Raw genomic sequence first — 26,974 nt, 5'->3', positions numbered from 1 at the left:
GTGGAATGCTTGGGATCTGGGCTTTTTTTGGAAAATGGATCTTTTTGTGCTTTGGATCTCCATACCTTAATTAATTACTTAAAAACCATTTAAACCTATAAGGATTAATTATGTCTTTGAACTAAGTACAAGGTACTGTTTTATTATTACAGAGAAAATCTAAATTCTTTTTAAAATGTTGAATTATTTGATTAACATGGGAGATTTCTGTAAATAAGCGCTTTCTGGTTGATGTTTTTTTTGCATAATGGATCCCATATTTGCATCATTCTTTAAAATTGAATTGTATCTAGTATGGGGTTGGCTTTGTTTAACATTTTCATTGGTCAGTATGTGGCATCAGAGGACGGTTTTGTTATATTGCGCACTGTATTATATAAAAAACATACAATAGAAATAAATATGCTGTCATTAAAAGAAATGGTACAAAAACAAATTGAGTCATCCTGATATTTTGATAATGAGGGTTAAATCTGAATGATACTCACAGAGTTCACTGCATTGTGTACTAAAATAGTAAAGAGTTCACTATGCTGCTATAGCAACAGGTAGATATACACTCTGTCCGAGAGGCTGCTGCTTTGTGTTATCTTCTTTAGAGTCGTGGTTTGATGTTATATACCTGATATGGATGATTTTTACTGTGTGCCGTACTGTACTTTCCCTAACTATGTGCTAAAACAATAGTCATTAGGATTTATGTTGAGTCCCAACTGCAATCAGAAAAGCCTTAGTTTCATGTTTTCTTCCTTTTTTCTGTTTCATTGATTTGTGAAAAGCCTTTTACCCTTTGATTGCCTAAGGGAGTAATTTCATGCTAAGGGATTACGCTGTGCGGTCATTGTGAATTCCTTTCTGAATATTTAGGCTAAGCAAACTTCAAAGCTCCCTGCTCCTGAGCCCCAATGACAGAATAGCATGATCCCTGCACTTCCCTCCCTGCCTTTACTTGTAAAATCTGCTCCAACTCATATAGATACCAACAGATTGCTCCTAGACTTTGCATTCTGCATCCCACTTGGCATGTTCCACCACTTGGTGGGCAGATGTCATGATGAGAGTTTATGATCCATCAGGGAGAGCTGTAGCTGTGCCACGGTGCTGCTGCTGTGCAAGGAAGGGAGATGGAGTGAGAGTAGGGGAGGGGCTATGGACCAGAGGCACAGGGAACAAGGCACACGTAGGTTATCCCTGGGAATGAATACGGAGAAGCTTTGGAAGAGAGAGAGTCAGAAATGCAAAAAAGCATAGATACCTAGAAAGATTTCATTTCCATAAGGTGATACTTATGAGAGTTGAAAATACAGAAGCCTGCTGAGTTCACCCAGAGCTGAAGAGGTATCCTGAGCACTAAAACTAGCAGATACATAGAGGAACGCCGCTTCATCTGCATCCTTCACTTCTTCAAAGCTGCCTGGAGCAGGTAAATTCCTTTTAACTACTACATTACGCACCGCAGTCAGCCCTTCATGTAGAAATAACTGGAGACTCTATTAAATCCTGGAAAGGAACTCACCTAGAATAAGGATGTTAATAGCAGAGGAAAGTTCTAGCTGCACAAGGGACCCTACTTGCATTGAACTCTGCAGCTCTCTGGGTTTTGTTCTGCCTGCAATTCCTTTAATGATATCTGTGTGCATGTGTACGGGTGGACTTTATTTCAGATCAATAATCATTTCAATATGAGCATGATAAATGCTTGGCTATGGTAATAACTGCAACCTGCAAATCTTTATTTCATTAAGGTGAATATGGATAAATGGGCAGCAAAAAAGGGGTTTCAATTTGAAATTCAGAGTAAATTTGCAAAGAAATATTATTCTGTGTGACTTGGGATTTTCCTTGGGTCCTAAGTGCAATGGTATCTTGTGGTTATTTGGGTAGTTATTGTGCTTAGACCTTCTGGCACAAGCATTTTAGACTATGTTATCTGAGCACAATATTTACTAATGGAATGTGGGCTCAGATCCAGGCTATGAGAAGGATCATTTCTCAGTACTGTGTATATACATTAAACTGTAAAAACAACCTTTCCATCTGCCAAAACAGGGGAAATGGAAACAGTGGGGCAAACTCACACAGAGATATACCCTCAAGGAACAATATTGGGTTTGGGTGTAAAAGCAATGAACTAAAATTCCTCTTGAGTTAAGCTCTCACCTTTGTTTTATATTCCGAATTTGCATTGACTGTTTATTAGCAATTGTAAAAGTAAATTGCTTTGCACCAGCATACAGTTACATCTATGGCCCTCTAGATGTTGGTGAACTACAAATTCCAGTATCCCCTTAAAGCCTATAGGTTTTGATGGGATGCTGGGAGTTTGCTGACAGTCTTCATCTGGTTATAAAAACAACATCAAGAGGGTTCAATCTATGCTGTGTCCAATCTAATATCATGCTGTCATTTAAAAGATCTTAAGTGCCCAAACACCATATAAATAGGAATATGGCTTTTAGTATTTTAAAGGACATTTAAGAGATCAACAAGTCCCAAATGTTAAATGTTGGCAGTAACATTACGATGGCCACAGTATGAGAACAGAAAAACCTCAGATGGTTGGAGCAGGGTTTCAGACCTTTGTGCTGAATGTATTAGTGTCGTTAATATATTCTTTTTTCCATGACACATGGCTAGATTATGGCACAAGTGGAATGTAATTATCCCGAGGGAAATGCATTAATGGCTATAAGGCAGAGTATTGAAGAACAATTTGTTTTATACAAAGACAGCCAGCTATAAGGTCTCTGCAAAAGAGAAACTGCCAGCCTTATGGAATTACAAGAAATGAAAGGATTATGTTAAATATAATAATTATTCTATATATATCTATATATATCTATATATTTTTTTTTAAATAGTATCTTTTGTTAAAAAATAAGTTTTGAAGGAAAATGTAATTCTAGGCAACTCCAAAATACAGTATCTGCTGGCTGTTTCCATTCCTGGCTCTGACTCCCTGGACAATGTTGCAAGCTGGCTGATTAATAGACCTGCAAGACTGCAGGAGAACCGACTCCTGCTGCACTGTTTCCAGAGTTTCCAGAGTTCCCACGTAATGAAACCTGTGTTCTGAACTTTGTTCAACTGTTGTTAAGTAATTTTTATGTTTATGGGAAAGATTTTCATATTCTTACCCATGCTGTTGCAAATTTCTTTTGGAATTTATTTGTAAGGTACATTTTTTTCTAATCCCTATTCTGACCATATTTATCTGTTGACATAAGGGCTCATTTACATCCACAAGTGCAATGGGCAAGTTGCACTTTTCCCTGCATTGAGTTGAGCCTAAGGGCAGGGTTACACGGGCAGATTATTCGTGCCGCAATAAATATCCGTTGCCGCGGGCGACTAATATCTCCGCAATTCCATCCCACCGACTAGAATGTAAATCGCTGGTGGGATGGCATACATGTCACTGCGATGGCCCACAGTCGCCCGAAGTTTCCTATGAAGACAACTTTGGGCGACCACGGGACATTGCAGGGACGCGTATGTCATCCCACCGGCGATTTATATTCTAGCCGGTGGGATGGCATTGCGGGTAGATTTGTTGCGGCGTGACTAATCTCCCCGTGTACCCCTGCCCTGAAACTACTTTTATTAAAGGTATTTGTGTTAAAATGCACTTCTTGAGCTGTTCTTTCATTCCTTCCTTCCATTGTGAATAAGGTGCTGCTGCGCCTATTGACATGGGGGGAAACCTGGATCTGCTGCCTGCTGTTAAACAGATAATAGCACCGGGGTTCCCTCAGTGCCCTGAATCAATAGGCACAACATAACTGCACCAAAAAAAAATAGGGCACCCATGTCGCTTGCACGTCAAACCCCAGAAGTGAAGCCAACCAGATATTCGCTTGAATGTGACAGAGTAACTGCACAGATGTGTTTATTTTGGTGAATCAGACACAATGACAGAAATGTGGGAAAAACAGTGCATTGTGGGATAAACACAGCAAAATTGCTCTTTGCACCACAGCATCTAGGTAACTGAATGCACCATATAATCTTTTAATAAATAGCAACATTTAGAAAGTCTGGTACAGTATGTGGGAAGATATATACAGCAAACTATTTTGTCCAGTAAAGTTTTTCTGGAAAATTTGCAGTTTTGCCAATGGCATTTTGTTTTCATGAACTTGCGATTGAATTTCGTCATGTGGTCTTTTGCCAGAAAAAAATAAAAAACACCTATTTTGTCAAGATCAATACATTGGATGTCTCTCTGGCATGTCTAGCACATGTAACATCCCTGTGGCAAAATCGACACGTCAACCATTCCTGCGTCAAGATCAAAGCAACTGGCATGCCTGCGTCAAGATTAAAGCAACTGGCATGCCTGCGTCAAGATCAAAGCAACTGGCATGCCTGCGTCAAGATCAAAGCAACTGGCATGCCTGCGTCAAGATCAAAGCAACTGGCATGCCTGCGTCAAGATCAAAGCAACTGGCCTACCTGCGTCAAGATCAAAGCAACTGGCCTACCTGCGTCAAGATCAAAGCAACTGGCCTACCTGCGTCAAGATCAAAGCAACTGGCCTACCTGCGTCAAGATCAAAGCAACTGGCATGCCTGCGTCAAGATCAAAGCAACTGGCATGCGTGCGTCAAGATCAAAGCAACTGGCCTACCTGCGTCAAGATCAAAGCAACTGGCCTACCTGCGTCAAGATCAAAGCAACTGGCCTACCTGCGTCAAGATCAAAGCAACTGGCATGCCTGCGTCAAGATCAAAGCAACTGGTTTACCTGCGTCAAGAGCAAAGCAACTGGCATACCTGCGTCAAGATCAACACTACCAATGATGGCAGAGGGTTACAGCACATCTGAGATGAAGTTTTTCTGGCTACTGGTGTCTTGATAATATCCTTTTATATGCACATTTTAGTTTCTTACTGTGGCACAATAACTGGAAAAACCATAGAGCAGTGCTGTCCAACTTCTGTTGTACCGAGGGCCGGAATTTTTCCAACCTACGTGGTGGAGGGCCGATAATGGAAGCCAGTTTTGACCACTCCCCTTTTTGCAACCGCACCCACTTGAAACCACACCCATGTTATCACATGACCATACCCATATTAATGGTTGTAGTACAGCAAAAACCTGCCATACTCTGCCTGCCATACCCTGCCTGTGTGTGCCATACTCTGCCTTCCCTACCCTGCCTGTGTGTGCCATACTCTGCCTTCCCTACCTGCCTGGGCCATCTGCCTCCCTACCTGCCTGTGTGTGCCATTCTCTGCCTTCCCTACTCTGCCTGTGTGCCATACTTGCCTGGTTTGTGCCATACTTGGCCTGTGTGTGCCATACTCTGCCTGCCCTACCCTGCCTGTGTGTGCCATACTCTGCCTTCCCTACCCTGCCTGTGTGTGCCATACTTTCACTGTGTTTGCCATTCTTGTCTGGTTTGTGCCATATTCTGCCTGTGTGTGCCATACTCTGCCTTCCCTACTCTGCCTGTGTGTGCCATACTCTGCTTGCCCTATGATGCCTGTGTGTATGGCACACACAGGCAGCCTACAGTGACACAATGCTGGCACTGCTCCTACAGTCTGCACAATAACTATATATTAAAAAACTTTTTAATTGCAGTACCACCTCAGTATATGTTCTTTTTGTAGTATGCAGGGATTATTTGTGGGTTTCTACTGCTCCTGAGGTGTGAACAGGGGAAGAATGGGGGTGATTACAGCCTGAGCCTGAGGTGTGAACACTGCAGGGGGTGAACAATGCAGAGATTAAAAGGTGTGAACAGTACAGGGGATTACATATTTAAACAATACAGCCTGATTACAGCCTGAATCTGAAGTGAGAACCATGCAGGGGGGGCAGTTAATCACAGTACTGATACCATTTAAAGCTTACACAAGAGTAAGCCATCAAAGCAGCCAGACAGGTGGGGGGCCACACAGAGGGGGGGTCGCGGGCCGCCAGTTGGACAGCACTGCCATAGAGGAAAGGTATTTATATCATATTGTAAGGAAAACAAGGGGTTTGTTCACTCAGGCTGGAAAGGTGATTAGTCAACACTGTGAAAAGGGGTTTGGGCTTGGAGGTTGGAGACCAGGAAGTGAGGATAAGCTGTGGTAGATTAGAGTGCAGAGATTGACTGGAATGACTTGAGACACTTCCACAGAAAAGACTTAATAGATATTTAGACTGCCAGAGGACCATTCTGTTTTAGTTTCAGAAGAATGAGCTTTTATTTGTTACTTTGCATACAGTATGTTGTGTGAATTTGAAAGTGCCCTGTCTTGTAGGAAACCCTGCTGTGAATAAAACACAGGTGCAAGCAGCTGTTGAAGTTGCACTAAGGGGCAGATTTATCAACGTTTGGATCAAGCTTTTCAAGAACTCGAATGTTCCAGATTTATTAAGTGCAAAAACGAGAAAAACTTGAATATTAAAATTCAGCACCTAAAAGCTGGTGAATTTAATAGGAGTTGTCTATTGGCAAAATGTAAATGATTTTCGTGTTTCTCTTGAATGTTGGTAGACTCTTTGAAAATGATGATTAGAATGTGATTTCGCTGAATTGGAGTTTTTTAAATACAGTATATTAGAGCACAAGTCAAGTTTGGTGAGTTTTTTCTAATTAAAAAGAAAACCTGAAAATTTGAAAATTTTAATTTTGATAAATATTCTTCTAAGTGTCACTGTCTTTGAAAATTGTTTGGCTATTTTTCCCTGCTGAAAAAATACCTTAGGGCCGGGACAGGGCAGGGAGGGACACAAGCATGAAAAAAACAAGAACTATGTTTGTATTTGGTGGCCCCTATGTGAAGCGCCAGCCTACATGAGGCTCTGTTTGGCAGTACATCAGGCTTTTATGCAACTAAAACTTGCTGCCAAGAATTCAAAAATAACCACCTGCACTGAGGTCACTGGGAGCAACATCTAAAGGGGTTGGTGAGCAACATGGCGATCACTGCCTTAGGCAAATCTGAACACATTTATTCGTTCTTTCAGCAAACATGGTAACTCCCATCCTACAGAAGCATCTCTTAACCAAAGTCCATAAAATTGTTGAATGGAAAAAAAAAACATTCTAATGTGAGAACATAGTATTCTGGTATCTGCTTGTATATCTAGTGATTTGTCCCTGCTACTGTTATACCAGGATTTTATTCAAGTCATTTTTGAACAATCAGAAATGTTAAATTAGCAATAATTCTAAATTGTTTTCTATTGTGTTTGTCAAGCAAAATAAACTTTACTGACACTATATAAATTATTCAAATCATATTTTCTTCAGCATTGGAATTTACAATTGCAGCAAGCAGGCAGGGGCCATTTTGTTGTGTTTTGTTATCAAAGCAGGCATAGCATCCTGCTAAAATCTTGCTTCTGTGCCAGTATGGGGGGACCCAATGCCCATATCCATGCACTGGTTACACAATTACATGGTGAGGAGAGAGGGGGGAAAGTGAGGAGGGCAGCAACATCTAAAAAGTTCTGAATTGAAAGTGAAAGTAACTCTCTGCCCCACCTCTATGCCTAAGGCATAGAGGCGGGGCAGGCAATATATGATTGACAGCTGGGATTTTTAAATGCCTTTATAATGGGTATGGATGTGGTAATAAAAAAATGATTTTGGGTTTCATGTTTAATTTGAAAAGGGCTTTTATTATACAGCTTTTCATGTCTGGGTGACAGGTCCACTTTAACTAAACCTGAAAAACAACTAGCTGGGAGACTATCGGCAGCAGCCTGGAAAACAATATTACATCATTGGTAACCCCAGATACTCCATCTATAACATTAGTAAAATAAAAACTATATCATATCTTTACTACATACTACATCTCAACTACATATCTTTTATATGGACTGGCTGGAGCAAACAACCAGGGAGGAACAAAACACCACAAAATTCTTCAACACATGGCTTGCATACATATCCTCCCTTCCACAATCAATCAGATACCTTGCAGTCTACGCGTTCAGGCAAACCACATGGTACGATATGGAAACACTCTGGGAACATCCACTACTAACTGAAGCTTCCCAGTACTTTCAAAACCAACAAAATCAAAAAACCGAACAACAAAACTACGGACCCCCCAGGAGCCAACAAATAAATAGAATGTTGGCTAACTACCTGCAGTGAAAGCTATTTCTCATAAGGCCCAAAGAAAACAGGTATGCGCTAAAAGTTTTAGTCTTGTTACGAATGTTAATTTAAAATGTTTAATATTTAAATATTTTGTCATTCACGAGACATGAATGTAAAACAAAACACCATAACGAATGTCTTAACACATATGTCTGACAATATAAAAATTAAAACAAAGTTTAAAAAAAAATAAAAAATTAGCACTGAAGGTGGGTTATTGGTGGGTGATATCAGCTGGTATACAATGGATTCTTATTCAAAAGAAAGTTAAGCAACAAATAAATCTGAAATCATTTGAACATTTTATTACATCAGTATTTATATCTTAAATATATCTTGTATGAATGTTTAATTACATATGGTTGCCTCCATGGCAGGCACTTACTGTATAGGTGGGGTTCCGGCACACGGATTTACTACACTGTATAAATGCCTAGCAACTAAACTGTTAGGCCTCATTGCTTGACTTCTGCAGAACAATTGCCTTCAAATTTCCGTAACTTTTGCAGGGTAGATGAAAAAATGGGTTAGTGGTAACCAGGGTAGATTAAAAGGTTAAGGCTATGGCAATGTTAAATGGGGACTGCTCAGAAATGAGATAGACAGGGATCAAAATCATTAATAGCTTAGAATGAAAATCTTATGTACATCAAATATTTTTTACATATACTGGAAAAACAAATGTAACATAGTATAGAAAGCCTTATTTGGAAACCCATTATCTAGAAAGCCCTGAAGTGTGGGAAGGACATTTCCCATAGATGCCAAATTCTAATTTTTAAAAATGGTTCCCTTTTTAGCTGTAATAATAATAAAGAATAATTTGTATTTGTTGGTAGCTACGCTGAATGAATCCATATTGGGGGAAAAATAATTCAGTTAGGTTTATTTAATATAAAAATTACTTTTAGTAGAATTAAGGTATTGTGATTCAAATAACTGAAAATCCCAAGTGCCAGCATTCCAGATAATAGATCCCATACCCTTCTTTGTGTTACTGTTGGTTTGAACTATCCAGTCTCAATGACTAGGGATGTGCAAACTTTTTTGCCCAGAACAGTTTTGCTGCAAAATTTGGATAATTTTTTCATTAATCCTTGCTAGAATATTCCCACAGGTCCTGTTTTGCTGAAAAAAGCCACTGGATAATTCATAAATATTGACATTTAAGGTAAAGGTTTGCACACAATACTAGGATAGTGTATAAATCATGAAGCTCAGTACTGAATCAATATATTTTTTTACTTATCACATTGTATTATTGTATTCCCATATGAAGGCAATGTGTGAATCAACTCGACCGTACTTTGTTTTACCTTAATTTTCACGTATTCCCTTTTTTTCCTTTGGATTGGAATTCATGCTTGAGGGCATTGCAATGTACCTTTTATCTTGGCTTATTATGGGATGTACAATGTAGCTTGATATACCTGTACTGAAAGCTAATAAGAAGCATTAACAAGCATTAACCCCTAGTTCCATACAGTCTCTATTTTCGCAGTGCATGTTAAAACTTTGCAGAGCTGTGTAGCTTCTCTTACCTGCTGATATGTTATTGTCCTCTTCTCTTCTGTTATTATCTCTATCACTGTTCCAAGATTCATGAAGCTCTGACAGCATTCCTAATTGGCTCCATCCAACTGTACAGTTCCATTTCTGACATTTTCTAGACAAATTAATATCTTTTGTTTTAACACAGTTCACCTTCAATCCCACCTTTGCTGCATATCACTCTAGTCTCATAAATCCTTCTTTTAGTTTTCAAGACAGTATATTAGTGTCATCAGTATATATAATGTATAGTGTTATCTTGGTTGGTGGAATCTATCTCTCCTGAGTTTTTTTCCAAAGGGACCATACTTATGAGCTTAGCTGGTACCCATATCTCTTTCATGGCCTGATACAGCCTTTCTCTCTTAATGATGATTATTTTTAAGATTATTTAAAGAATAAAATGTAGTTTTTGTACATTTATATTATACTCATAACACCTTTGTAAGTTCTGGCTTTATTAGTTCTGACTTGTTTTCATCTTCTGGCCTCATTTTCCACCATCCCCCTACACTCTTATACCTAAACTTTCTTGGTTACAACATATATTACTGTCCTTGTTATGTATATATATATATTACTTGCTACCTTTCTACACTCCCATCTGTCCAAGTCTGGTTTATTTTTCATTAAAACAACCGTCCATTTTATTTTATTTCATTCCTTTTAAGCTTTAAGTCATCATATCTGCAAATCTTTACAGCTCTCGGGAAGGTCCATTTATCAACATTCTGATTTAGTTGCTTTAGGGCTCTGGCACACGGGGAGATTAGTCGCCCGCGACAAAACTCCCTGTTCGTGGGCGACTAATCTCCCGAGTTGCCATGACCCGCCTTCCAACCGGCGAGTCTTTTTCGGCGATTTCGGGAAATCGCGCCGCCGCGTGTGCCATCCCGCCGGCGACTTACATGTTCGCCGGTGGGATGGCGGGTCATGGCAACTCGGGGAGATTAGTCGCCCGTGACAAGGGAGATTTGTCGCGGGCGACTAATCTCCCCGTGTGCCAGAGCCCTTAGAGCTTTTTGAAACCACAAATAAACTCATTCCCACTGAAACCACGAATCTGTAATCATTTATTAAAAGATCCGAATATAAAAGCACAAACTAATTAAAATGCGGAATGAAAATGAAATGAATGTGCTAAACCTCACATTTTTTGTTTTTGTATGATTCTGTGTGCTTACAAATGGAAAAAAATTGCCTAAAACATCTCCCACTGAGTTCTACATGACCTTGACATCTTTTAGATAGCATATTTTTACATTTACATTGTTTGTGGTTATGACGCATAATAAATGGGAAAACATTAGCATTTAGCACTAAAAGTGAATTGCAAAAAAAAGAACGTTAGTAAATGGGCCGCTTGGAGTCTATTCAATGTTTATACTTCTATATAAAGAAATAGTCCAATTGTCCAGCTGCATCTACACTAGTGTATCTAAAGCATGATCATAAAGTACATGATCTATATTATTCTCAAACAAATCTTTTCTTTAAAGCTACCATGTATATACTTTTAATGATTATTTTACCTTCCATTGAATAATCATTACTCTATAATCATTTAAAAATTCAAGAAGTCTGACTGTGGTTTCCCAAATAGAACCTCCCTTTTAACCTTGCCATCCAAATCCTCAGTGGCCACTTTGCCTCACGCCTGGTTTGAGAGAGTGTAGAAGAATGGTGGAAAAATGAGGCCAGAAGATGAATTCTCTAAAGGAAAATCAGTCAGATATTGTGGCTTCCATTGCAGTTTAATTCCTGTTCCAAAACAGATCCTTTATACTTCGGCTTTCTGTGTTGATGCATACGAACATAAAAAGGAGAGATTAAAGAAAGCAACAAGAGATCCTCTGTACTCACCCATTATTAATATATATAGGACATTAAGACATTCTGTGCATTAAGCTACCAAGCAATGCCCTCCCCTTTAAGCAATACAGGGATTGTTTGTCCATATATTACAATACACTTCAAGCTGGCCAACTACTAGTTATGAGCGAATCTGTCCCGTTTCGCTCCCCCTACAAATTTGCAAAAAGTAAGCTAACTTTGCGAACCGGTGAAAAATTCGCGAAATGTGTTTGTCACGTGATTTTTTGTCACCTGAGTCATTTTTTGTCCCTCGCTCCTATTTTGACACCACCATGACTTTTTTTTGACACTCAACAAATTTTCCAGCGGCAAATTTTATCAGAAATTTCGCGAAACAATTCGCCAATGGCAAATTGCGGAAATTTTCTGAGAATCTATGCCTGGCAAAAAAATTTGCTCATCCCTACCAACAACATCAAAGTCATCCTGGTCTGACCAGTCCTGCACTCACTTTGATCTGATTCATTAACAATTCTGCTGCTTCAATATATTGTCCATTTAACAAAGGGAGTTTTACCTGCAACTTACCGGTACTTGCTTTCAAGGTTAAAACACCCAAATGGATATTAAAGAAACGAGCAATCATCCTAAGAATGCAGATCCTATTAGTAACAGGCCTGGATTCAGCTGATTTATATCTGTTTTCAGTAAGGAAATCAGTGCCTTCTAATTTCCTAGCTGTACAAGAGACTATGTTTTTCTGAAGTTAGAATTTCAGTTATTATTATTATTATTATTATTTATTTATAAAGCGCCAACATATTCCGCAGCGCTGTACAATAAGTGGGTTTCATACATTGGACATACAGAGTAACATATAAAGCAATCAATAACCGATACAAGAGGTGAAGAGAGCCCTGCCCAAAAGAGCTTACAATCTACGAGTTCTTCTCCATTTAGCTCTTGTATTGCTCCTTCATCACTTTCTTCTTTTTCAGTATATTTTCTTTAAGTTCTGTAGAGCACCAGTCTTTCATCAACCTTTCCCTTGCCTTGACTGGTGTCTGCATAAGCAACCGGCTTTCTTTAATCTTTGGTTCTGTAACATACAGTCTGTACAAATGGGGTTGTTAGCCCCAATACTAATGTATAATGTGCCTTATTGTACATGGGAAGCAAAAACAAAAAAGCAGTCCTATTCCCTCTCACAATTAGAAAATGTTAATGAATGCATGGTACTATAAGCAATTGTACATACAGTATAAGTATTATTACTTCATTGGCTATATAGCTGTGCCCAAACTGCATCTACATTAAAAGCATAGATACAGGTAAAGATGTAATACACACATTCTCTCAATGGTGAAAGTTCCTTATTTAAGCCCATGTAAGGCATGGACTTTCTTTAAAAGAAAAAAAAAAACAGACCTGTTACTATAAGAAAAAAGGACAACAAGAAAAATGGCTTTTTGCAGTTTGTATTGTTTTGGGGAAAGGCCAATGAACTTCTAATAACAGCATTCAAACAGGGTTTCTAGTTTCTACTTGAGTTCTCACATGTGTTTTCTGCCAGTCAATGGGTCTGGCTTCCATGAAACATTTATCAATGACCTTAAATCATCAAAGCCCACAGCTTGCAATGGCAAAAGAAGAATTTTTAGTCAAAACCAAGGGGCCCATTCATTAAAGTACGACAGGTCCAATTACAAAAAATTCATATTTTTTCTAAAGATTAGAACTTTTGCGTATTTTCTACAATATTTTCATTAACTTACCCAACTTTTTCGTGCTTTGAGAGAATTTGTGCGACAAAATTGTATTGTCGCAATGAGTACTAAAGTTTCGTTATTCATTCAAGCTTCGGTATTGTGACTTTTCTTGGGCCAGGTTGGAACTGCAGAGTGCCATTTAGCCCTATGGGAGACTTTCCTTGGGCCAGGTTGGAGCTGCAGAGTGCCATTTAGCCCTATGGAAGACTTTCCTTGGGCCAGGTTGGAGCTGCAGAGTGCCATTGAGCCCTATGGGAGGCTTTCCTTGGGCCGGGTTGGAGCTGCAGAGTGCCATTGAGTCCTATGGGAGGCTTTCCTTGGGCCGGGTTGGAGCTGCAGAGTGCCATTGAGCCCTATGGGAGACTTTCCTTGGGCCAGGTTGGAGCTGCAGAGTGCCATTGAGCCCTATGGGAGGCTTTCCTTGGGCCGGGTTGGAGCTGCAGAGTGCCATTGAGCCCTATGGGAGGCTTTCCTTGGGCCAGGTTGGAGCTGCAGAGTGCCATTGAGCCCTATGGGAGACTTTCCTTGGGCCAGGTTGGAGCTGCAGAGTGCCATTGAGCCCTATGGGAGACTTTCCTTGGGCCAGGTTGGAGCTGCAGAGTGCCATTGAGCCCTATGGGAGACTTTCCTTGGGCCAGGTTGGAGCTGCAGAGTGCCATTGAGCCCTATGGGAGACTTTCCTTGGGCCGGGTTGGAGCTGCAGAGTGCCATTGAGCCCTATGGGAGACTTTCCTTGGGCCGGGTTGGAGCGGCAGAGTGCCATTGAGCCCTATGGGAGACTTTCCTTGGGCCAGGTTGGAGCTGCAGAGTGCCATTGAGCCCTATGGGAGACTTTCCTTGGGCCAGGTTGGAGCTGCAGAGTGCCATTGAGCCCTATGGGAGACTTTCCTTGGGCCGGGTTGGAGCTGCAGAGTGCCATTGAGCCCTATGGGAGACTTTCCTTGGGCCGGGTTGGAGCGGCAGAGTGCCATTGAGCCCTATGGGAGACTTTCCTTGGGCCAGGTTGGAGCTGCAGAGTGCCATTGAGCCCTATGGGAGACTTTCCTTGGGCCGGGTTGGAGCTGCAGAGTGCCATTGAGACCTATGGGAGACTTTCCTTGGGCCAGGTTGGAGCTGCAGAGTGCCATTGAGCCCTATGGGAGACTTTCCTTGGGCCGGGTTGGAGCTGCAGAGTGCCATTGAGCCCTATGGGAGACTTTCCTTGGGCCGGGTTGGAGCTGCAGAGTGCCATTGAGCCCTATGGGAGACTTTCCTTGGCCCGGGTTGGAGCTGCAGAGTGCCATTGAGCCCTATGGGAGGCTTCCAAAATCTTGCATAGAAGGATCAAAGTCAGAAAGTTTTTGCGCCGTTTACTATCGTTTGGATACTAAATTAACGCACATCAGAAATTAATGGATTTAATCCGAATTTTTACAAATCGTATTTTCAATACAATTTTAAATCTCCCCCTAAAAGTTTGAAATGTAAAAGAAAAAAAAACCCAGTTGAACTTATTTTCATTGACATGGTGGTTGTTGTAAGAGATGCAGATAATGACATTTGCAGTAAAGCAAAAGAAGATGAAAGGAAGTGAGTGTATATAAATGTCCAATTTCTTGAATATTTAGTGTCTGATCATAAAAGTAAAGCTTTTACTAGGGTGTAATATTTCCACACTCTCTTATGCAGCTGGAAGGGATAATAGTAAATGTGTTTCTTTTTTTAAAAAAAGGTACTTCAAGCTGGACATTGCAGTTTTTAGAACTGATCCTGAAACTGGGCCACACACGGGGCTGAATGTGATGGCTTTACTGCATGAATCATTCTGAAGCCAGAATCCATCTGTGCCCCAGAGACTGAATTCCACTTGATACCATGGGAATTTTTCTTTTAGTAAAACATAGGATTTAAACTTTACAAATGTGTTTAATTTTATGAAATATCCAACATTTCTAAAGTAAAGGTAATGGTAGCATTACATGTATATTTTGTTTTTCTGATACCCAAACTTCATTCTGATTATTATTTCTGAACTGCATTTGTTTAAATACTTGCCATGTGTTTTAATCTCACAATGAAAAAGAAGAAGGAATGGTAAAGAAGAGAACATTATATAAATATGCCCTATATCACAGGCATACTTACCAGATCTGGTCATTGCTAACAAGACTTTAATGCTCTAGGTAGGTATGCTCTCCCCTCCCTAATCATTGGCAGAGCCCCTATAACTGAGCATCCCCGAAACCTGCTCCAGTGTTCTTTTTACCAATCTTCTTTGTCCTCCTTCTGTAAGCCAGCATCAGTTACTTGGTATATATAACCAACAAATATCTTTTTGTTATTGGTTGTTTGCTTTTGATATTTGACTTGGGAAGACCATGGAAGTTTTATTTGATTAAAACTGAAATTATTTTTCTATTCTTTTAATTTCCCATCCTTGTGTTTCTTTTTTGTGTAGTATTTTCTAGATCTTATTCTCATAAATGGTGATGGAATCTCCAGTACAAATTTTTCGTGAGGAAGAAGCAATTATCCCAGAACGAGCTCCAGTGGGCTCGACATGCTCTTCCAGCTGTGCTCCTGCATGTCCTTCCAGTTGCTTTCCCAACACAAGCTGGCTGCTAGGCTGGGATGATCATGATAATGTCAGTGCGTATCCTGATCTACCACTAAATGAAGGCAATCACACCAGTATCTCACCAACAATTTCAGTAATAATAACTGCAGTCTACTCCATGGTTTTTGTGGTTGGCTTAGTGGGAAATGCCCTAGTGATGTTTGTAATAATCAGGTAAGTTTTATTAAAAAATAAGCTTTTTTTTAATAATTGTTAGCATGTTTTATTATTTGTAGTCAATAGATTTTTCTGATTAAAGGGGCAGTATACACACCTTTTCAACATGAGTTCAATGAATAGGGCATGTGCTGAACAATTTTTTGTCTATTGTTTTATTAAGAAATATCCATTGTTTGTGTTATTTCTCGCACTTAACAAGAATATGAAGACAGTTTCACTTTAGTACTTCCTATCAGGAGCTGATAAAACTAATTACCAGTCTACCAAAAAGCCCTTGATAATGAACTGTTTTAAGGCTGGAGCTTAGAGAAGGGAGGGGTTTGTTTTATAGGGTGCTCTGAACAAACAGCCCTGTTTATAGAGAAAGTGAGGGGAAGAGTTCAGTGAAAATAGCCCAACTTTCACATTAGTGCTTTATAATGTCATAAAATAGGATAAAATAGTTTTCTTTCAATTAAAACAATAGGCAGAATGCAGTTTATGTATTGTGTTTATAGCAAAGATGTTTGTGTGTATACTGTCCCTTTAAAGGTTTTTATCTAAAATTGTCTCTGGTTGCAGTTAGGGAATAAGCACCTTGCACCTTTTCTAATGTGCCAAAATTGAATAAAAACCTATTTTTCTTTGCAAAACTGAGCATATTTAAAACACTTATCATGTGTAAGCATAATCACTGATACCTTTTTGAATCTCTTTTATTAGCCAAATGGCAGTCATTCCTTGATTGCCCTGGAACCACCCATGCTATTTTTGAATGATGGTGTTTGCAATGTCAATAATCCTTCATATATTCCATCATTTGATGTTTTGGTATCTAAGATTCCCCTTTAGTATCTTCCAGAAGCCTTAGCATTAGTATTGTACAGGTAACTGCCAAAATGAAAGGGACTATAGAGTTTGAATTTTGCAGTGACTGATTGTCATGTATGTACTATCCCCAAAAGGCATTTTCACTGCAATTACAGTGCTCTGGTGCGCTGCGAAACAACATTAGTCTTGCTCCCTGGAGCATCTGTTTTTTCTCAGAATTAGTGCTGACTTTGGGTCATTTAACCCAGTACTAATAGCTGGGATAAGACTGCATAGCTGAGTGCAACCATGTCATCAGTCAGCCATGTAGAAATGTTATTACACAGGAAACAATTGGCATTTGTTTCTAATTTATAATAAACTTTTTTTTTATATGCTTCCATTCATTTTAGTCACACATTATACCATTTTTCCCATTATACAATATTTCTTTCATGCCAAATAAGCTTTATTCATATGGCTTGAAGTTACAAATGCAGATGAGATGATCAATATATCCCATAATTATTCAATAATAGCGAGATCACTGAAGCTAAAAAATCGTATGTCAAAATAGTCACTTTACAAAGCATTAACAGAATCTATCATCGTAACATCATTGCCCTCAAAGTGAAGAACCATTTTCACTTCTTCAAGGTAAAAGTTCAGTTCCTCAGGTCTAATGGGGGGGGGGGCTCCTGTTCTATGTGAAAAAGATTCGCCGCTATCTGTCTACAATCCCCTCTATTGTACTTGTACAGAGTAATCATGTCCCCTCGCCAGCGACAGTCTAACCTCATAGTTTAAATCTTCCATCCCCTTTACCAGTTTAGTTGCAGTCTCTGCACTCTCTCCAGCTCATTAATATCCTTCTTAAGGACTGGGCAAAATTATGTTTTCATCCCTTGAGTCAATCTCTTTTTTATTCAAGATAATAATTTATTCATTTTAGCAGCCACTGTTTGACACTGTCACCTAATATAAGTTGGATATATTTCCATAGTTGCCAAAGGTCCAAAAGATTTTAGTGTATATATTGTAGGCTTTTAAAAATGAAAAATAGTTTAACAATCTTACATCCAGAAACCAATATCCATACTCTTCTCTCATTCTATAAGTCTTGAATAAACAAAGATCCACATTACTTGTATAACTCTCCTGATAAAGAAATTCTGAATGCTGTTCCATCTGACACTGCAGAAATAGAATGAATGTGGTTTGCTCTATTAATGTAGACATACTGATACAGTAGCAAAGACCTCCCTGGAAATTTCCGTTATTGCCATCTATGTAGTGCCAAATGAACAAATGATTAGCTAATCATGTCAGATGATAAAAATGCTGTTCACGCTACTATTTTTCTGTTTTTGCCTGTATCTCACATTGTGTTAGTGACATTGTTACTCTGTTCATGTATCTCTTTCCCTGTCAGTTACAATAAATTACTCTTTTACATGTCAGATGAGCCTACCTTGGACTAAAGAGCAGTACCTGCTAGAAATATTAATCATTTTTGCTTTTATCAGTAATTGGCTTGGAAATGGTGTCTTCATCTTGCAAGGAAAAATAAAGCAGTAATGAAAAAATTAATAATGATGAGTTTAATCATTTTAGAAAATGTTAACAGCACCAAATGATTTATTTTCTAAGAAGTAGTAGAAACCATCAAATTGGTTGTTCTTTATTTTTATTTTTGTTTTTTAAAAAAAATACCACAGCTTTGTGGGGGGTATTTTTTCACAATTTATATTTTTTTGCACAAAATCCTTTTTTCGACAGAAAAAAACTTGATTTATTATGCATCAAAACTGCAACAAATCTGAAAGTAAAAATGAAAAAAAATATCTAAAAGCTGTTGAGGTTATATAAAAGTCAAATCTATCTGACGCAAATCATCTTCTAGCATGCAGGGCTTAAATTATGTATGTACTGTATAGATTGTGTGTATATTTTTATTTCAGTAGTGCTACTTATGTACGCAGTAATGTATAGCAGAACAATAAATTAATAGGACAAACGCGTCATTACAGTAATTAATACAAATAAATACACAGTACAGATACATAAAAGATCCTAAGTGTCAAAGAAACAAGAGGAAGTGCTGCAGAGCTTACAATCTAAGTGGGAGGGTAACAGACACAATAGGAGCATATTAAGTAACAGAATAATAGAATTTTTTGGAGACTGCAGATTTAAATTTTTTTCTTTTAATGTTCACCTATTTATTAAACTACAATATAAATTTAGTTTAAACAAAAATTCTATGCAATTTTGACTTGTCATAATTATAAAGTACTTTGACCAAAATTATTGTTGAAATTTGTTTGCCAGCTCAGGCCAGAACAAAATCTGATTATTTCCAATGGAAGATTGAAGAATACATTTTAGACAAAATGAGAGAAGAAATCCACAATATTGTACTGTTCTCCCTAATATTTTACCCTGTCTTAGTGAACTATATCATGTAATCCTTTTGCAACAAACTGTTCCAGGTACATGGTCTACCAACAGGTCATAGTTGCACATCACTACGAAGCATGGCCAGTAATGAAAGGACTAAAGATGACTGCGAGCAACAGATGCAATTCCCAGATGTTTTTCTATACATTGTAGCAAGAACATAAAACTAGATCTCACATACTGTGTGCTTCCTAGTGACCCATTATTATTAAGACAAATTTAGTATTCTTTTTTCACTATTAGGCATCATTTTAAACTTGTTGGAAGTACTTGACTAGATTGCAGCAAGAACTAAAATATCCAATTAACTGAAACTGATACAGTGTATATAAATATGATGCAACCATGTGGTTGACAATTGTTCATTTCTCAACCCAACTTCCTTACAGTACATAACACTGCTACACCACCATGGACTGTGCGGTCAGTGGCACACTGAGCTTTTCTTTATGCTCTGTGCAAATGATTTGTATGTTTGGGGTTTACTCATCCCCATAAATGAATTATTTCCTAGTTCCTGTTATACTGGCAAACATAAGAGCACTGTAATTAGTTAAGAGAAGGGATTCAATTAATCTTGTGCTTCTGGCAGTGGCACTGCTAATCATATCTACATTTGATTAATAATTATTTCACATGGCCACAATGCAATGTCCATGGTTAAGTTTCTGTCTCTTCTTCCATTTGTACTATTGCTTCTAATACTATCTGCCAGTCTTATTCATGGAATCCCCTATCATGGCATACTGTGTCATTGCACTTACTCCAAAGATGCCCTTGCTTAATTGTATGAAGGTCAGAGTTTGAGTACATAAAATGAATTCACAATGTCTCCCACTGTAACAGAGCATTATCATAGGTTTCATAAATATATTTCCCTTCTCTACTCTCCCCTTTTATTTCTAATCCCCAACATTTATGTGCCACCCTCCATCTGGCAGATCCCCGCCCCCTTACCTTTCTCCCCTACTCTGTTGGAGTGCTCCAGTGCTTAGTCTGCAACTCTGCTTTTCTCACTCTGCCATATATCTATGGAAACTAAGTTTTTGGGTTCCAGTACTTTATCTATGCAGATAAAACCCAGTCCTAAAGTGCTGATCTCCTTATAGTCACAGAACTACTGAATTTGGGTATACACATTCAGATGAAATTGGCAAATGTGGTCTTCTTTTTTGTTTCTTTAACCAAAGTAATTGTAAACCGCTAGTGTGTTTAAATGAATGAATTCCACTTGGTATCCGCACAAGGAAATGCTGTTGTCCACACACTAAAGGAGTTGTTCACCTTTTGAGTTAACTTTTAGTATGATGTAGAGAGTAATATTCTGAGACAGTTTGCAATTGATCTTCATTTTTTATTATTTGTAGATTTTGAATGATTTCAGTGTTTGTTCAGCAACTGGAATATGAATAGGAGAGGCCTCACAGAGCAATGGCTTTCTGGCTGCTGGGGCCAGTGACCCCCATTTGAAAGCTACAAGGAGTTAGAAGAATAATTAGTAAAAAAATAATTTTAAAACGTTAAAAAAAAATAAATAATGAAGACTAATTGAAAAGTTGCTTTGAATTGACCATTCTATAACATACTAACATACTTTTTTTAAGGTAAAACCTTTTGGCTGATTAGATAGATTAGATAGAATTCTAATGTAATATTATAATTTAATAAAAGCATCGTTTGGGGTGTTTACTTAGATTCTATGTTTATATTCGAATGTGTTATTCTAGCAATATAAAGGCCTTTTCTACCAGAAAAGAATTATTGTAAAGGTTTTTCATTTAAATGGAGCAACATACTTTCTTCTTATTATTATATTTTTTTGTATTCCAACAGATATACAAAAATGAAGACTGCCACCAACATTTATATATTTAACCTGGCGCTAGCCGATGCCCTAGTTACCACTACAATGCCCTTTCAAAGCACTTCATTTTTAATGAATTCTTGGCCATTTGGAGATGTCCTCTGTAAAATTGTGGTTTCTATCGACTACTATAATATGTTTACCAGCATATTCACTTTAACCATGATGAGCGTTGATAGATATATTGCTGTTTGCCATCCTGTAAAGGCCCTGGATTTCCGTACACCTCTTAAAGCAAAATGCATCAATATATGTATATGGATGTTATCATCCTCTGTTGGAATATCTGCTATTGTACTTGGAGGGACTAAAATTAGTGATGGTAAGTACACAGATAATAAACTGCAAATTACAGTGATTTTGCTTGCAACGTGTAGCATTTGGGCATCAGATCAGGGTGGAACTGCCACTGCCATAAAGACATCTTAATGTTTTCTCTTTGGGCACCCAGATGAAGTTCAGGATTTAAACAAATTAATTTAGAATCCATTATGTACTTTGTTTTAATTTTATTGTATAGAGAAATATTGCTGTATTAAAGAAAACACTCCCAACAGCATGGGGGCCCAATTTGTGTCCTGATCAGCAGGTTAAGTATCCCTGCTTTAAAACTTCACAATTGATAATCATTATAGTTTATTCAGAGCACTTTATAATGAATTGAAGACAAACAGTAAGGCAGAAACAAATCAAGCACAATAATGCTTTATAAACTGAGATATGAGGTCAGAGGCCCTGTCTGTGAGTATCTATCCCAAAATGCAGTTGGGACAACTCAGCACTCTTATTCAACACTTTAAAAAATAATTAGATGATGCTCAATAGTGCTTAATTGGCCAGTAGATCCACCTAGTCAGTGAAGCACTGGTATTTCCACATTACAAAGGTACACATTTAGCTAGAGGATGCCCTCAAAACTAGAGATGTAGCGAACTGTTCGCCGGTGAACTAATTCGCGCGAACATCGAGTGTTCGCAAATTTGCGAACTTTTGGCGATGTTCGCCATTTTGGGTTCGCCGCGTTTTTTTTGCGCCGCTTTTTTTGCCTCGTTTTTTTCCGCCGTGTTTTTTCGCTTTGGTTTTTCGCCTTTGCGTATACATAGGAATAGCTTGCGGTTTTTTTTTGGCGTTATTTTTTTGCGGTTTTTTTTTGCGGTTTTTTTTGGGCGTTTTTTATCCAAAGTATTTTTCAGAGAAATTGTTGCCCTTGATCCCCCTCCTGCATGCCACTGTCCAGGTCGTGGCACCCTTTAAACAACTTTAAAATCAGTTTTCTGGCCAGAAATGGCTTTTCTAGGTTTTAAAGTTCGCCTTCCCATTGAAGTCTATGGGGTTCGCAAAGTTCGCGAATATTCGCGAGTTTTGGCGAAAGTCCGCGAACGGGTTCGCGAACATTTTTGGCGATGTTCGCTACATCCCTACTCAAAACCATGAGGAAATGAGAGTACTTTGGAGACATGAGGTCCCTTTCCATTTGGAAGGCTACTATTAATAATAAAAAATAACAAAAGTTGTATAAAGGTCATACCTTTATTGGCTAACTAAGATAATCATAGCAAGCTTTCAGAACATTCTAGTTCCCTTTTCAAGCTGATTACAATGAAGCCCTGGGTCTCTCTGATATATATACAACATTCAGCTCATAGATCAAATAACCAGAAAAAAGGAATATCTATGTGTGTGGAAGGTGTTAACAAAGTGATATAAAAGGAGGCCTGCAAGGGACAAACAGATAAGGTACAGAATAATGCGGATTGAAGTGGGTTGATATAAATTAGGGTAAATTACTGAAGTGTGAAGCAAAAGGAATTCCATGTGATTAACTGGTACAGTGTCTCTATAGAAGTTTGTATTTCTGGCTTGGTGCAGGCAGTTCTTAAGGCAGTCTCGGGAAATCGCGGCGCCGCATATGCCATCCCACCGGCGATTTACATTCAAGCCGGTGGGATGGCATATCGGGGATATTAGTCGCCCGCAACAAGGGAGATTTGTCGTGGGCGACTAATCTCCCCGTCTGCCACGGCCCTTAATGTTCTGAAAGCTTTATATGATTATCTTAGTTTGCCGATAAAGGTATCACCTTTATACAGGTATGGGACCCATTATCCAGAATGCTCGGGACCAAGGGTATTCCGGATAAGGGGTCTTTCTGTAATTTGGATCTCAGTACCTTAAGTCTACTAAAAAATCAATAAAACATTAATTAAACCCAATAGGATTGTTTTGCCTCCAATAAGGATTAATTATATCTTAGTTGGGATCAATTAAAAGGTTCTGTTTTATTTCTACATAAAAAGGAAATCAGTTTTAAAATTTTGAATTATTTGATTAAAACGGAGTCTATGGGAGACGGGCATTCCGTAATTCGGAGCTTTCTGGATAACGGGTTTCCGGATAAGGGGTCCGATACCTGTACCACTTTTGTTATTTTTTATTTCGAAAGGGTTACCCTGTAATGTTTTGACAGACTAGCACAGTACATCACCTTTTCCTGAAGGCTACTATAATACACAGTTACTAGAGTTTAAAACATAAACTGAGGAGAAGAGTTTCTCAACCTGCCTCATGGCAGCAGCGCCCCTGGTTAAGGCCCCTTTACAGTACCAGCAAGCCCTGGGCAAAATATTATTGGTGGGCCCCCACTGCCACAAGAAATTTGTAATAGAATAACCCTTAATCATGTGAAGTTCAATATAATAATGCAGGCAGCAAAGAAATGGTCTTGATAAATAGAGGGCAATAAAGGCATTCAGGGCAGCCAGAGTAACGCAGGAGGCAGTACTTGGGCAGTCATTTAAGCAGTTGTTTTGGCAAAGGGAGGAGGTGAACTAAATTTTATTAAACTCCCAATTCATTGACAGGTTATGTTTTATCAGCCAGAGCAAACCCAAAATAAGGAAACAATATCAAAAATAACATTATCTTCATGTTTTCCATAAAAGAATGTTTTTAAAGGCAGAGTCTCAGATGTGAAAAATATGACAACATAGTGAAATTAAAAGAGCCATACTGTAGAGCTCTTCCAGTTGATTAAAATAAGGTGTCTGTTATCTTCGCAGGATGCTTCTGCCAAATGTTATTGCAGCTGAAAGTTGCGCTAGTGTGCCTTCTATCCTGGTCCCGTGTAGAGCATACCTTGTCAATGGAGCAGATTCAAAAAAGGACATATTCAAACATTAGGATCATATAGAACTCAGCTAGTTGGGAAACCAAAGGTTTCAACACACACACAATTAGTAAGGTAGCAGATATTTTAGAATGCCCTGTTATTTTCACTCTGTGAGGTAAGCAAGGCAACAATTGTGAATATGGATAGGTCATATTAATTAAAAATGTATAAAATAAAGCTAAATACAATAGTATACAGTACAAGCTATAGAGAAACAAGCACAGCATAACTACTAAATAACCAAGAGGGTCTGATATAGGGGATATAGGGGCAATTTTAAAGAGTAAAGGCTAACCCATCCTAATCACTTTGGTGCTAACAACATGCGGAGGTCCTTTAGAAATGGCGTGTTAAGCCAGATTAACAGGGTGAATAGCTTTCTTTATATCTCATAATATACTTATAAGTCAATAAGTGCACAACACAAAATATCAGTAAATATGTAATAACAAATAATTGTAATAATGCTGTGTCCATTTTCAGCTCATGTGCTTATATTTTCTCTTTAAGGTTCAACCGAATGTGCCCTACAGTTTCCGACTCACTACTGGTACTGGGACACTGTGATGAAAATGTGTGTATTCATCTTTGCATTCATAATCCCAGTATTTATCATAACAATATGTTATACTTTGATGATCCTTCGGCTAAAAAGTGTCCGTCTTCTTTCTGGGTCACGGGAAAAGGACAGAAATCTCCGTCGTATCACAAGACTGGTGCTTGTCGTTGTGGCTGTATTTATTGTGTGCTGGACCCCAATCCACATCTTTGTATTGGTAGAAGCACTAGTGGATGTACCCCAAAGCATTGCTGTTGTTTCTATTTATTATTTTTGCATTGCATTGGGGTACACAAACAGCAGCCTAAACCCTATTCTCTATGCCTTTCTGGATGAAAATTTTAAAAGATGCTTCAAAGACTTTTGCTTTCCTTCAAAACACAGACTGGATCGTCAACCCAACAGCAGAGTTGGGAACACGGTGCAAGACCCAGCCTGCAACAGGCATGGTTCTCAAAAGCCAGTATGACTAGCGGTGGAGATGACTTCATTGACTCCACATGGAAGAGAACCAAATGAACTGGCATTAACTCAGATAACTTCTGCTGTATAAAGGCCATGTGCTTATATATATATAAACATATTGTACAACTTCTGTCTATAGCCATGTGTATATATATATATATATACACTCACATATTGTACAGTATTTTTACATTTTAATATTTTGAATGTAATAGAACAGCCAGAAAGGTTATAATATGGTGGGCAGAAAGGAAAGCTCTTCTCTGTAAAATAAATACACTAAAATCCTTAGACAGAGAGAAATTATCTTTTCAGTCTTGAGTTATAGTGGGAATTGAAGTGCAGGTCATTCCTTACAAACATTTTTGGCTACTAATGCCTTCAGAACTAGGTACCAAAAGGTATATGGAGGTGTTTTTTTAAGACAAGCCCCATGTAAAATGCATATATAGCAAACATCTCCCTGTCAGTACATACATTTTGATTTATATGAAAATAAGATACTATTGATCTGACATTGATATGTTTAAAATGATAAATACTGTAATATTTGTATATAAAAATGACATTTAAAGAGAACTGTAGATAATGATTTTACATATAATAATAATAATATAATTGCAATTTATATGTATTTCTGAAAAACAATGCTGTTCTGTAATTCTGGTGTTTCAGCTTCATGATGTTGCAATTTACTGCTTCTTCTTATGTGGCTTATTTACTATAGTAGAATAAAGTCTTTACTTACTGCAGCTTTTCTAAGTTAAGTCTAGCCCTTATTGCTATTTATTTCAATATGTAGAGGGTCCTGATATATACAGTATATATAGTCACTTCAATTAGAAATATGCTAAATATGCTAAAAGGCATGTGTTTCAGTGGGTACAATTCAAAGTCCCAAAAAATAAAGAAAACACACCCAATTTTCATTTATCTGCTTGATAGTGGCTGGAGTAATGGAGTTGATAAAAAAATAAGGCAATTTCACCTGTATTGCCTTCTGACACTAGTGTGCTTGTGATGACCTACACCCTGTTAGGTAATTCTTCACTTCTGTTGGGCAGCAATCTAAAAAAGATGGGGACTTCAGCTGGGGCAAATGGTAAACAATCACTGTAAAATCTCTGTGGAACATGTCAGGCTACTGTGTATAAATAAATTAGAATAAAATTCAACATAACAATATAATCAAGTATCTTAGAATGAGAAATGAGGAAAACCACTTATATATGATTCAATACTACTAAAGCAAATAAAGTGCTGTCTTGCATAAAAAAAAGGACCTTGACTCAAGGGATGAAAACATAATTTTGCCTCTTTATAGGTCCCTGGTAAGGCCTCACCTTGAGTATGCAGTGCAGTTTTGGGCTCCAGTCCTTAAGAAGGATATTAATGAGCTGGAGAGAGTGCTGAGACTGCAACTAAACTGGTTAAGGGGATGGAAGATTTAAACTATAAAGTTGTTTTCCCTAGAAAAAATGGCGCTTGCGAGGGGACATGATTACTCTGTACAAGTACATTAGAGAACATTATATACAGATATTGGAGGACCTTTTTTCCTATTAGAGAACATTATATACAGATATTGGAGGACTCTTTTTTTTCCCATAGAAAAAGAACAACACACTAGAGGCCACCCCTTTAG

The 26,974-nt window shown here is 38.3% G+C and overlaps 1 protein-coding gene across 2 annotated transcripts; it reads left to right on the top strand.

Annotated features, from left to right (window-relative positions):
- The first annotated feature begins 923 nt into the window (after nt 1–923).
- On the top strand, nt 924–25,454 carry oprk1 (opioid receptor kappa 1). Of its 2 annotated transcripts, none has more exon segments than NM_001318778.1 (4): nt 924–1,423; nt 15,685–16,017; nt 21,106–21,458; nt 24,816–25,454. In NM_001318778.1, coding segments are annotated over 3 exon segments (1,179 nt in total). In that variant the 5' UTR covers nt 924–1,423; nt 15,685–15,709; the 3' UTR covers nt 25,334–25,454.
- The last annotated feature ends 1,520 nt before the right edge of the window (nt 25,455–26,974 follow it).

This window comes from Xenopus tropicalis, chromosome 6 (genome assembly GCF_000004195.4).
Source record: "Xenopus tropicalis strain Nigerian chromosome 6, UCB_Xtro_10.0, whole genome shotgun sequence".
NCBI lineage: Eukaryota > Metazoa > Chordata > Amphibia > Anura > Pipidae > Xenopus > Xenopus tropicalis.
Note: the sequence above shows the minus strand (reverse complement) of the source record. Positions and strands in the feature narration are given on the sequence as shown.